Source organism: Gouania willdenowi, chromosome 14, assembly GCF_900634775.1.
Source record: "Gouania willdenowi chromosome 14, fGouWil2.1, whole genome shotgun sequence".
Taxonomy (NCBI): Eukaryota; Metazoa; Chordata; class Actinopteri; order Blenniiformes; family Gobiesocidae; genus Gouania; species Gouania willdenowi.
The window spans coordinates 12,771,776-12,785,205 of NC_041057.1; the positions used below are offsets into that span (position 1 = coordinate 12,771,776).

Consider the following 13,430-nt stretch of genomic DNA (forward strand, 5'->3'; position numbering starts at 1 on the left):
AAGCATCAGCATGCTGAGTTTGCATTAAACACTCTGCCATCAGCTCGGCTCACTGGGGAAGATTTCTCAAGGTAAGATTCATTAGACATTTATTGTTTTTTTCCTGGCTGTTTAATAAGTAAACACATTATATAACTTAATCTATATTCCTCCATCTATCGTTTGTTTATGCTTCTAATCTGTACTTTAGACGTTTCTATTTTGGGATCAGGACCTTCAACGGAGGTCATCAAATAAATCATGAGACACACCAGCAATAGAAAAGCTGATAAGCAGAATCTATTTGTCTGTTTTGTGTGCTCACTGTAAATTGCATGTGTGTGTGGAAAACAACACAAAGCCTTGCTACACAATAAATAATGTACATTTTACAAGTCTTACAAGTCATACGTGTCTGTTTACAGTTCTTATGTGTTAATGATGGGCCATTTTTTCCTACAGATGTGTTTGCTGACTGTAATGATCATCTGGGCTGTGTTGGGGGTTTCCACCTCCAACAGCCTTCATGAAAACATTGTGACTCTAATGGATAATGGTAAACTGGTATGTTTTTATCAATAACTATCATTTGAGACCAACCACAATGTTTTTTTCTCCAGTTGTGGTCCTGAGGGTGCCTCAGATTAAAGGATCTCGGGTGAGCGTTTTGCTGACTTGTGGACAGGCTTATGAAAACGCACCAGTGTTTTGGAAGAAAAATGGTACGTCTTACATCACGAATTCTACAATCGTTTCCATTGGTACGAAACGTTTTTACTGTAGTTACATGTCTTTTTCTGGTTATTCCCAGGGCTGAAGATTGAAGACCCTAAACAAGGGAACCAGATTCAAGTTGAGGTGGAAGAGGCGCAAGGAGGGAACTTTACATGCCACCAAGCTCCAAGTGGAGTGTACCTCAACCACACTGTAGTCTTTGTTCAGTTGGATTCAGACACTCGGCCCAGCATATTGGTAGAAAGCGTCCCAGGAGAAGGTAAGAAGACAGATATAGGACAGCAGTGACGCAGCCGGCCTATCAGATGATTCTAATCTGGCCATCAGTAGAAGAATTAAAAGCACAGTTTTGTTAAAAAAAGAGTAATTTCAGGGGATTTAGGTGAATGTTTGCAGGTTTGGCCTTTGACACAAAATGGGTTTGAAACCCTTGATTGGGGTAAGCAGAAATGAAACATTCTAAGGGACAAAAAAGAGCTTGTATAAGATGACAGGGTTTAAAGGTAGTAAAAGACTTTGTCTTGATATCACAATGATCATATAAAATCTTCTTCAACTTTGATTATTATTCATTATTTTTAAACAAGGTAGTCCTAATTTCGATGGGGCGCCGATTGTAAAGTTGTGCATACTAAAATGAACAGCAACTTTTTGCAACATTTAGCAACAAACCATGTTTAAAAAATGTATGAGAATTTTTGATGACTTGATACTTTTGATCAGATCTACAGCAATATTTGCGAAATTTACTTTTCTTGTAAAAAATATAATGTCAATGTTAAATCTAACTGTTTCATTTAAATCTAATCGTTCACTCTAAATGCTAAATGTTAAATCTAAATGAGCTTTTGTTTTGTTACTTCAGGTGAATTTGCATATTAGCTAAATATTTTTGTTTCACCCTTGACATTTAGATTCAACATTTAACATTTTGATTTAATGTTAACATATTTTACAAGAAGAAAAAAAAACATCACAAATTTCACAACTGTAAATCTGGTCAAAAGTAATCACATGGGTTTTTTTAAATGTGGTTTGTTGCTAAATGTTGGGAAAAGTTGCTGTTCATTTCAAAATGTGCAACTTTGCAATCAGTGCCCGCAAGTTTTGTGTTTAGGTTTATTTATTTTTAGTGTTTTGTCATTTTTGCAGTTTAGAGGGTGGCCGATGGGTGTGACTGCCCTATGTGGGGTTGGCCCTCCCTACTTTTGTTCAGTCTGGCCAGGGTCTCCAACCCAATTTGTTTCTTTGAGTTAATTATGTTTCTGTTGCAACGTTTCAGGTCATGTCTTTTAAATGAAAACTTTTAGATCCATAATTTCTATGTGTAGTCAAGCCTTTCGTTACATCCTAGAGGGGGCCCATAACATATTTGGGGGCTTATCCGGTACATGGCTGGTCTTCTCCTCTTCCTCCTTTTACACGTAAAAGCATATTGTGATACATTTTCTGTTTACCACACTGGTATTTGAAACAACTTGAGCATCTTGAACGACTTCAGTGGTCGACAAATGACGTTGGCTACTTGCCATACACTCTCTGTGAACCCCTGAATCACAACAAGGCAAGTGCAGGTGATACTGTATTATTCAAACAATCCTCTCCGGTCACAGCCAATCATGCATTCAGATAAAAACGCCCTCGAAGACAGACTATGTAATAGTCTAATATAAGGGGGTACATGGATTCAGAAGTGAGAGAAAGGCGGTTCTAGAGCAAAAAAAACAGCTTGAGAACCTCTGGCCTAGGAAGTATAAACGTACAGAATGTTTCTCCTAAAATCAATATGACCAGTAACTCTCTGTTCCAGGTTACATCCACTGCTCAGCACCCAACTATGAAGGCTCCTTTCGCTGCACCTGGAAAAGAGACCAATCCAGATCCAAGGCCACTGTGCTTCTGGTGAAATCAGATCGGTGAGGCCTGGAGATCAGCAATTACACACTGAGAACATGAGCTGGACATATTTGTTTTGCCAACAACTTGGCTTTTTATTCAGCAACACAGAGAAGATTCGCTGCGACCTTGACGCTGACGGATCTGGAATTCTCTGCCATGACGAAAACTGTTCATTCAAAGAGGAACAGCAACGCGTTTCCCTCATTGTGTACATTTACAACTCTTACCTCCTGGAGGGCTACACCAAGACCTTTTACCTGAGAGAAATTGGTACAGTCTAAATCTTCCATCACTGGTTTTCACCCACTGGTTTGAATACTTTCATAAATACGCCATAGGTACTTTATCTCAATACTTTGTCTTTTCTTTCAACTAGCAAAACCTGGAAAGCTCCCAAATCTGCGCATCAGTGGAAATGTGTCCAGCTGGGATTATCCTGCCTTGTGGTCAAAGCCCTGCACCTTCTTCAGTCTGCAGTTTCAAGTCAAAGTGGTGCAACATGGACGTTCCTGTAACATCGATGAACACATTGTGGTAAGACATTCAAATAGGCCGTATTTGAGTCAAACAAATTTGAATGCGTTTCTCTGTCTTTTCATATGACTCCGTCTATTCTGCTATACAGTTAAGTGTTACAGATAAGCCCCAATATGAGATACCCATCAAATCCAGGAGGTACACCTTCTGTGTTCGTGCTCAGGACAAATTCACAGAGGGGCCATGGAGCCACTGGAGTCATTGCAAGTAAGTGCATCAATTTATACAAATGTTGAATAAAAAGGTAGCATATTGTTTAAAAACACTAATAATAATATTGTGACTTTATTGTTTCTAACTTCCCAGAGTGAACAAATCCCAAGTGACATGTTAGACTCTGTTGCTGGAATGGAGCCACAAAAAGGAAATGTTGAATTTTATATGAATATTTTGACCATTTTGAACCTTTTCAAAGCTGTTATTGTGTCCATGGAATTTTGTACAGTATTTATTGGCCCTTAGTTGAATTAAATCTCTTATCATCACTTTTGTTCACATCTCTTCCTTACAACGCTCATGAAAGATTTCATTTCACAGCATCTGCTATCAAGAATAAACCCAATCTTAATTCTCTTTTATTATATATATTAAAGGCATGAAATTTCACACTTTCACAAATAAAATCTGTTGGGTGGGGTCACCTGAAATTTTTGAAAAATAAAGTTTTATTCTTTTTTTTTTGTTTTGTTTTTTAATTAAAACAAAACAATCTTGAACAACTGTAATTCAAATCTTTAATTTTGTGAAATATCAATATAGTTAAACTAAAATGCAGTTAAAAAAAAAAAAAAAAATCTGAGCTCAAACATGACCAAAAACTATTTTAGAAAAAACATGTTTGTCGCCAGAAATTCTTGAAAAACGGTTGGGAACCACTGCACTAAATACCGTTTCTTTCCATTTATTTATTTATTCTTTCCATCAATTATGCTCTATTGTTGTTTTTAAATAGTTTTCTAAGCAAAATGTTGTCGCCGGATTAAAGGGGTTTAGAAATAAGAGAAAGGGGGTACTCAAGTAAAAGTATAGATACTTGTATAGGAAATGACTTAGTTTGCACTATTACTTGAGTAAAAGTAAAAAATTACATGCTACTAAATAAGTAAAAAACAAATGTTCCTTCAATAATAGGACAGGGTTCTTAAACAAGAACTTGTAGAAAACTGGTACATGGAAATAAATACAAATCTGTTACCATTTATGAACACCTGGAGAATTTAAAACTCAATATAAATAACATTTGTACAAAAAATGTTTCAAACAAAAAAATGCAAATGCTCAATTAAACCCAGAGCAGCTTTGAATTTAACATTTTTAAAAATGTTAAAATGTTAGCCGTAAATGTAAAAGAACTGCCAAACAGAAAAAAAATGCTGAAACTACCGACATTTTTCATTTAGCCTCAAGAGAATCACGTTCTCCAGGTTTCGGAAATTGAGACGTGTCGTCCAGTTTCGCGGTTGTTGGTTTGTGGTTTGTTTTGTTTTTTTGTTTACGTTGTGACGTCATCTCCGAAGGTCTTAAAAGTAACAAGCTGATTTTTAAAATGTAAAGAGTAGAAAGTAGATATTTGTTGTAAGGAGTAAAAGTTAAAAAGTCACCAAAATCTGTAAAGTACAGATATCAGACTAAACTACAGCACCAGTACCAGTACTTGTCACCTCTGAAAAGCACATCTTCATTGTCTGAATTCAACCTGTTTAAATTCCAAGAAAAATTAGGCAGTTCAAGCAAATTAGGTACAAAAGGTTTATTGTCATATTTACAACCAGGATGTCCCAGAATATGACAAGAAGCGCTCAAAGTGTCAAAAAAACCCACAAAAAATAGTAGCTTTAGTTTTCTGAAACTTTGCTTTAGGTTTTAAATTAATGTTGACATGATTTGCAGACAAACTAGAAATGATGCACTTCACTCTTCGTGCCGTCGACTTTTCTTTTTCTTCATTTCGTTGTCCCTAACTTAGAAAATTTGCAAAACTTGATTTAAAAAGAAGAAGAAAAAAAACAACAACTTTTAAACAAATACACAATTCACGTTCTGCCTCGGGGTATAGAAAGGATTATTTACATGTACTGTTGCTTTTGTGTGTTCCTCCAGTAAAGCAACTCTGTAACATTTACACAGGCAGAGTGAGAACAGACAAGCCTTCCATCTGTGAAACACTGACATATGCCTCATCTGTGTGAAAATAAACACATTCTCCTGTAACTTCATCTGCATAAAAGTGCAAACCCATCACTTTGCTTCCCCTTACTCAGAAGATAGTCTGATCAGCTGCGAAAAAGTGTATGAATTCGACATTTATTGCATATAGGCAACCATCGCACAGTGGTCGTCCTAATTCTTAACCCTAAACCCCAGTTTGAATCTGTATTAGTTGTTTTAGTCAGTTTCTTTCCACTAACATGCACATGTGCTGCTGAAGGAATCACATTTAGAAGCTTTTAATGGTTTTTTCCTCCACAATATTCAACAAATCACTTCCTATTGCTTGCTTGGTGACCACAGCTAAGTTAATCCATTCCAATGGCGTCAGTTGTCAGGTGTAAAAAGCTTCTTTTGATGGACTGCAGCGTACACACTGTGCAGTTGTCTGTTCACATCGACGGTTTTAAGAGCTGAAGTTAATGCCCTATGACATGTCTATCTTATACCTGTCTTCTAAAATCTAAGACGAGAACTTCTCCAGACGCCAAGACGCCAAAAACATGCAAAAGTACAATTAGGGAAGCCCGACTCGGCCCTGAGCTTGCAGTACTGTACTGTAGTTGGTTATTAAGGGTTTAGTGTCCGTGTGGAGTTATTTATGAAGTTTGAAATGAAGCCATTCGTTGTTTCTAGTGTTCGGCACGTGTGAGAAAGCCCGTGATGTCTTTTGTCCGTCAAGCATCTCCTCCTCAGTGGTTCTGCCGCTTTGATAGAAACCTACACAAACACAGAGACGTGAGCATGTGGGGAACCATGTTACACTTCTATACATATATAGTTAACAAATAACAATTATTAAATATGTTTCATAACAAGCTCTCCCACATTTTACCATTTAAGAAATAAAATAAATCTAAGGGTACACTGACACAAAAAAGGCTCAGATGTCCACACTAAAAATAATAAAACCTATATTGTCATTGATTAGGAAGCCTAACAAGGTAACCAATAGATAGGAAAGGAATTAGATGATAGATATTTGTTTTTAGTGTATTTTACAGCTGATTTAGCACTCGTTATCATAAGAGATGCTAACATAAAGCTAGCACAAGAGGACGGTAACTTTTATTAGGTTATTTATTTCAGGCTCAGTAATTGTGATCCATTGTAATTTAACTTTACGAATTGAGAACATAATTGTGATTGAATTTCTGAGGGTTAAAAATAATTGTAATTGAAATGTGATTGTATTTGGAAAAAATGCTTGTCACTGTAATCGTAATTCAATTGTAATTGAAGATGGGTAACTGAAAAATGTATTTGACCCTAACCCTATTGTGGAGTGTAGTAATACAGTGTGTGTGTGTGTGTGTGTGTGTGTGTGTGCATGTGTTATACTGACTGGTGTCACAAATGCTTCATTTTTTTTTACTCTAGTAATTTGAAAAAGCAGACACAGGCATGAGTGGGCTCAGTGCAAAAATATAAATACAGTGCCTGTGTGTGTACAGTGTGTGTGTGTGTGTGTGCCTACTTCTCCCAGTGTTTGTGGTTGAGCCCACTGAAGTCCTCCAGTTTGGCAATTTCTCTGAGATACTGAGCCAGTTTGTACAGCTCCCTATCCTTCTCTCTGTTGAAATGGGCTTTCATGAAAGGTCGGATCTAATGCAAACACACACACACACGCGCAAACACAGTAAGTTCCACTTAAAAAAATAAAAATAAATATTAAATATTTCGCGTTTACCTTTAGTCCGTTCTGTGGGTTCATGAGGAAGTTCCGTCCAATGTCATCAAACATAATGGTGTTCTTCCTGTTGTAAAACTCCTCGTACTTTCCCCATATCACGCCCAAAGGTTTCACCTGGAGGCGTGCGTGCCATCAAACACACACACACACCACACACACACACACACACAGCTGTTATCTTCTTAAAACAAAGCGATATAAAAAAGCCACGAACTTCATGAAGAGACGCGTGATCCTCGTGTTCTTAAAAAACAATTTCTCAAACCAACCCATGACGGGTAGCAATTCCGTTGGACTGTGTTCCAGGTGAAGTCACGCTTTAAATGAATCTCCATTGTATACACAGGCAGAGCACACATGATGGGTGAGAAACAGCCGCGAGCACCGAGAGTTACTCAACAAGTTTAGTTAACGTGCGTGTGTGTGACATATCGCACAACAAAAAGGCTACATTGAGATCAACAATCGCAGTGATAAGGCGGGTGCAAACCTCCACAACTCCTCTTTTAGGGGTGTGTACTGTGATCATGGCCGCACTGTCCAACATAAACGTAATCTTGTAGTTTGGGTTGTCTGTCACTCCCAGCTCCTGAATGAATGCACACACACACACACACACACACACACACACACACACACACACACACACACACACACACACACACACACACACACACACACACACACACACACACACACACACACACACACACACACACACACACACACACACACACACACACACACACACACACACACACACACACACACACACACACACACACACAGTGTCAGTTATCTGATGTTATCACCTTCAGGCCTATACAGCCTGATAGTTAACAAAGAAAAACACTGCCACCTATTGGTGAAAAAGTCACAATAACATAAGGGAATGGGACAAAGATGGGGAAGCTCTTGCCTTCATTTTGGCCTCAATCCACTTCATACTGGTAGCAGCTAAAGAGAAGAAAAACACAAATGTAATAACACAAATGCAAACATATGAAAACTAAATATTTGATGAAACCCTACAATGTTGTATTGATTTGTCATTTTCATATATGCGCACACTTAGAGTGTGTGGAAGCCCTTTTTCAGGTCAAACTGACACCGTGTCGGGGAGATATTCGCTCCACAAACACACACGCGCACACACACACACACGCATACAGAACTTTCTTGCTTTTAACATTAGATATATATATATATAAAATACATTTCCACATGCCTTAGTTTTAGGTTTAACAAGTAATAAAATCATTTTCAAGAAACCTTTTTGTGACAAGTTAAAAAAATGGAAAAAAAAAGAGAAACAAAAATAAATAATAAATAAAGAGGAAAAAGAAAGAGTAAAAAAGGAGATAGAAGAGAACAGACAGAAAAAAGAAATGAAAAAGAGCAGTAAGATAAAAGAGAAGAGAAGAATAAAGAGGAAAACAAACTAAAGCCATTTTAAATGTTTGATCATTGATCACTGTGTGAATAATGGGTTTTTTGTTAAAAAAAAAAAACCTGAACAAAAGTGACCTGTGACATTCAATACCTCACTACTGTATACTGTTATTAATAAAAAATGTTTAAATCAGAGGCAAAATTACAATTTATGAATTGCTCAGATGATTTCCTGCAGTACATTATTTATTGTTCCGCACTGTTCTCAAAGCACTCAATTCACTATTTTATTCCAATGACATTGAAACATTAACAGTTAAACATTTAGTCAGAAAACAACTACAACAAATATGATGCAGCAGTTACAGTATACCTTTAAACAGTAGCAGTGAAACCATTTTAACTCAAATTTTACATCCAAAAATAAATATAGCTTAATACCATCATTATTATTATTGTATTTAAATGTTGTCAATCTTTTTTTTTTCTTATGTTTATTATTTTCCGTACGTGTCTGTTGAAGAGATTCTGACTTTTATAGGAGGATTTTTATGGACGTTGCATTAAGGGATATTTTTTTGTTAAAGTTGAAATATTTAATATCATCCCATTTTCCTTTTCCTTTCCTAAAATATTACACATGCAATACCTCTGCTTTACAACTGTAGCCATTAGACAGGATCTAAAAATCAGTCATGATCTGATAATATGAGTTGATCCTGGTAATAAAGGGCTGAATTGTCATTTGAACCCTTAAAATGACAGACTTTTGTGTGCAACGTGAAAAAGAAAGAGAAACATACACCAGATCACAATGTCATAGTCCTCATAGGCTGACGTCAGAAACTCATGGAGATATGGTCTCATCAGCTCCTGGCCAGTTTCTGCACATGATTTATGATCTAAAAATAATAAAAATAAATAAATATACATTATGGGTTAAAACTTATCAATAAGAGGAACAATTGCAATGAAGTTTTATTTCCAGAAAAACGCAGCTAGACTATAACTGATAAACCACTAATATCACAAAGAACCACCACACAGTCAAGACTTTTATAGATGTCTCACCAAACAGTGTGTAGTCCACATCCAGCACCAGGAGACGCTTGCCCTCTCTGGGAGGGTTTAGCTCTTCAACTTTATAGTCTTTTACTCGACGGGCTATTTTAGCCAGATTTTCCTCTCTATGGAGAAATAAAACATTAGTTTCAAACACCTCATCATCCATTTGTATAATATGTAAAAATATCTGACCTGTTCTCCACTTCTATGACCTCCTCCTCAATGTCAAAATCATTGACGACGTCATCGTTCTCCGGAGGAGGAGCTAAAACGTCTTCCTTTAGAAAAACAAAACAACAATAACAAACATGAACAATGCTAATGTCTTTTGGCTCAATGTAAGCAATGAAATGAACACTTTAGTCAAAAGTCAAGTCTTTTATGACTCCATTGTACAGTATCCTTGGGTGTTTTGAAAGTCACATTTAAATAAAAATGCATTATTATATAATTATAAAAGGTAGTAGACGATTACTACATTTCCTTTTGAATTTTCCTCCTATTTGGAAATAATGTTATTTATCAGCAGCTTAGTTAACAAAGCGACCCTGGCACTTACCAGGCTCTCCTCTCTCGTACCCATCATCATGATTTTTGTGTTAGGTTTCAGCTTAAGTACACCCAGTTTCACCTCATCTTCAGCAGGTTTACCTTTGCAACAATGAAAGACACAGTAGGATCAAATGTTAGTAAAAAAAATGAAAATACACAATCAAGAACGAGTCTGTTTTTGTGACATGCTGGAACGTATTACTGTTGTCATTTTTGTTCCTCTGATCCAACGATTGCCATTAACACACAGGTAGGAGTGAAGTCTGACGCAGATGCAATCAATGATATTCCAGTCGTTATTGTAGTTGAGTTGATGGTTTATTTGAGGGATTTGATGGATAAAATGAGAACAAAACATACCATTTCCTGCTGTTTATCTGAGTGCTGGTTTGACCATGAATGCCAGTCTGGTGAGAACTATACAGTATGTGCTCCCCCTGCCTGTTCCTCCCCTTCCTGTCACCTATGCCACTATATATACACCCCAGTGCCTTCAGTGTCCCTAGTGCAAAATAAAATATAAGACATTTCCACAACTAAATAACATGCCAACAATAAACACGAAATGGCTCCTATAACTGTCTTTAACACTGTTTAAGGTCATGATAGTAAACAATAAGTTTGGCCGGCAGGAGAAAGTGCAAACGACAGAGAAAACATAAATCATTGTGTAAATTACCAAATAATTCAGTTGTAAATTGTTGTTAAAAGAACTCTACATTTTTTTTCAAAATTAAATCAAAATTGGCCAAAAACAAAAAACACTTTTTGCTAAGATATTGTTGTTGCCTTCCATACGTTATGTCTAATTTATACCTGGAATTGCAAACTTAATGCACATTAATGTTGAACTTGTTTGTTTTCGCGCCTAAAACCTGCGGCACAAATGTGATCAAACTGGTTCGTATTTGGCCCTTAAACTAAAATGAGTTTTTCCATCCCTTCTCTAATCTGACATTATTAGGGGAAATATCATTTTATTTTTGTGCATAGTTCATGTTATGAACATATACACACGCTTCATCTGAATGAGGTAACATTTAAATAATAAAAATTGGAAAATAAATAAATAAATAATAAAAATACAACTGGTTTCCAATTGTTTCCGAGCAGTAGGAACTAGTTGGGGGGTGTATTGGCAAGGATGTTGCAAACGATACATTAAATGATACTTGGGTCACGATACGATATTATCACGGTATCGCGATGTCACGATATATTGCCATATTCTACCCAATTAATACCAAAATTAAACGTAGAAATGAAAAAATCAAGTTGCTGTATATGTTCATCAGAAGATATTGATCATTCAGAGGACAAATTGAGTCGAAACTATATTTGCTTCAAAACATCCTATTTATTATTTATTATTAGTGTTTTTGCACATTTTCACTGAAAAAAAAAGAAAATGCAGTGGTACACACTGGCATCATAAAATAAAGTGCAACACGGAACCATTGCAACACAATGAAAGCATTGTAACCACTGTAATATAAAGGATAAAGTACCCTGAGTTACTGACAATGCACAAAAATAAGTAAAAATGAATCCTATTGTGTCAGTTTGAACACTGATCTGAACAAATCATATAAAAATAAAACGCCTGTGCATACATATAAAATATGTGCTCTTTCTGACCTGAAAAATCAGAAGAAATGTTTTTTTTTTAATCGATTTAAAATCTGCACCCGAAATATCGCAATATATCGTGAAATGGATTATTAATTCTTCACACTCCTAGTCAGTGGTAAATAAATCCCAATAAAACAATAAGCAGGAATAAATATTTGCTCCCTGGTAAAGATAGTAGCAACTGGTACAATGATAAACTTGGTGATATTACACCCTGTGCATGCAGTACGAAACAGAATTGACACTGTCTCCGGTATGTTTCTGAGTTTTAGTATCTCCCTCAGTAAACACCTCAAGGGCCATACCAGCCTGTCATTGCCCCAATCTCGTTAGATCTCGGAAGCTAAGCAGGTCTGGACCTGGTTAGTAGTAGGATGGGAGACCACTGAGAATTCCAGGTCGCTCCGTTGGTATCTGTCATTGTGTCCTTGGGCAAGGCACTTCATCCACATTGCCTAGTATGAACGTAGTGTTGGTGATGGTCGGAGGGGCCAATGGCGCACTATGGCAGCCTCGCTTCTGTCAGTCTGCCCCAGGGCAGCTGTGGCTACAATAGTAGCTTACCACCACTAAATGTGGAGTGAAAGAATAATGCCGTTATTCTGTAAAGCGACTTTGAGTGTCTATGATAAAGCGTAATATAAAATCCAATGCATTGTTATTATTAAGCAATACATCAATTTAAAGGCATCAGAAATCGTGCGCAATCACGCCCTGATTTTCATCATACAGTGTCTCACCTTTGACCTTTAGTCCCAATAGTTTCTGTCTCTCTGGTAGAACTCCTGTCAGGGTCTTGATGGACTGCTTGAGGTCCATCACTGTGTCTTCCTCTGACAGAGAGTTGATGGAGTACTCCTGGCCTCCCCACTTTATGATCACTGACACCGACATGGCTCACACAGGACTCTAGCACACACACACACACACACACACCAACACCTGCAGGACAAAAAGGCACAAGTCTATTCAGAATAAGTGTAGGACAAATACCAAAGGGTGATAAGATGTGCAGATGCGTCTCAATAACAAGCGATACAAAACTATCAGCACCGTGCAGTGCATGTTTCAAAACACAAAACTAGCCTAGCATGAATCAAGTCGAAGTTCACTTTGGGTGTTTCTCTAGAAACAAAATAAATAATTGTTTTTTTTCTTCTTTTTTTTTTAAAATCCTATGATGGTTTAGCATGGCTTGCTAATTGCGACTTACAAACGACGTAAACATCAGCCAGCTAGCATAGAGCTAGCTAATAAGCACCACAGTTTGGCTACGTTTACCTAGTACAACGGAATCACAGTTGGTGTTTGTAAAACACCGTCAAAATGTCATAAAAAGTTGACAGAATGCGTGGAGGGTGGACGTCATTCAGTTTCCATTCAACGGCACATTCACAGAGCATGCTACGCTACTGCTGAATCCTTCCGGTAGTGACGTAGGGGAAAACCTTTGTTACCATAGTGACGGGGGAAGAAAAAAAGAAAAGAAAAGAAAAGTACCCAGCAACACTAAACAGGACAGAGAATAACTGAGATTATGGAGTATGAGCAATGTTGCAATGGAAGAGTACACATCAGAATCAGAAATAATTTATTGATTCCAGGGGGAAATTATGTTTTGCTACAGAGGCTCGAGAATTATTTCCAAAGAAAAGAAGAAACACTAAACAAAGAAGAAGAAGAAAAAAGAAAACGTACACAATAAAGTAAAATAATGATAATTAATTAATGATTAAAT

At 36.9% G+C, this 13,430-nt stretch overlaps 2 protein-coding genes across 2 annotated transcripts; one reads left to right on the plus strand and one right to left on the minus strand.

Moving 5' to 3' along the window:
• On the plus strand, nt 1–3,603 carry il12bb (interleukin 12B, b). Its single transcript, XM_028466947.1, has 9 exons — nt 1–71; nt 442–535; nt 600–701; nt 791–973; nt 2,525–2,630; nt 2,714–2,883; nt 2,990–3,147; nt 3,239–3,357; nt 3,457–3,603. The coding sequence occupies exons 2-9, from the start codon at nt 442–444 to the stop codon at nt 3,482–3,484; spliced, it is 960 nt and encodes a 319-aa protein (XP_028322748.1). The 5' UTR covers nt 1–71; the 3' UTR covers nt 3,485–3,603.
• Nucleotides 3,604–4,885: 1,282 nt separating this feature from the next.
• On the minus strand, nt 4,886–13,113 carry ublcp1 (ubiquitin-like domain containing CTD phosphatase 1). Its single transcript, XM_028466949.1, has 11 exons — nt 12,974–13,113; nt 12,433–12,634; nt 10,068–10,159; nt 9,701–9,786; nt 9,515–9,630; nt 9,247–9,345; nt 7,971–8,008; nt 7,542–7,640; nt 7,049–7,165; nt 6,836–6,963; nt 4,886–6,078 (listed from the first exon to the last, which is right to left on the minus strand). Exons 2-11 carry the CDS (start codon nt 12,584–12,586, stop codon nt 6,051–6,053), a joined length of 957 nt encoding a protein of 318 aa, XP_028322750.1. The 5' UTR covers nt 12,587–12,634; nt 12,974–13,113; the 3' UTR covers nt 4,886–6,050.
• Between the last annotated feature and the right edge of the window lie 317 nt (nt 13,114–13,430).

What these genes read in the sequence shown, in the direction of transcription:
- il12bb (XM_028466947.1), top strand. Translation starts at nt 442, where the DNA reads ATGTGTTTGCTGACTGTAATGATCATCTGGGCTGTGTTGGGGGTTTCC. An exon ending in AGAAAGCGTCCCAGGAGAAG is followed by an intron (nt 974 to 2,524) that starts GTAAGAAGACAG and finishes TCTCTGTTCCAG; the next exon opens with GTTACATCCACTGCTCAGCA. An exon ending in AGCCACTGGAGTCATTGCAA is followed by an intron (nt 3,358 to 3,456) that starts GTAAGTGCATCA and finishes CTAACTTCCCAG; the next exon opens with AGTGAACAAATCCCAAGTGA.
- ublcp1 (XM_028466949.1), bottom strand. Translation starts at nt 12,586, where the DNA reads ATGTCGGTGTCAGTGATCATAAAGTGGGGAGGCCAGGAGTACTCCATC. An exon ending in CTATGACATTGTGATCTGGT is followed by an intron (nt 8,009 to 9,246) that starts GTATGTTTCTCT and finishes TCTTCTCTTTAG; the next exon opens with CTGCTACCAGTATGAAGTGG. An exon ending in ACCCACAGAACGGACTAAAG is followed by an intron (nt 6,964 to 7,048) that starts GTAAACGCGAAA and finishes TGTTTGCATTAG; the next exon opens with ATCCGACCTTTCATGAAAGC.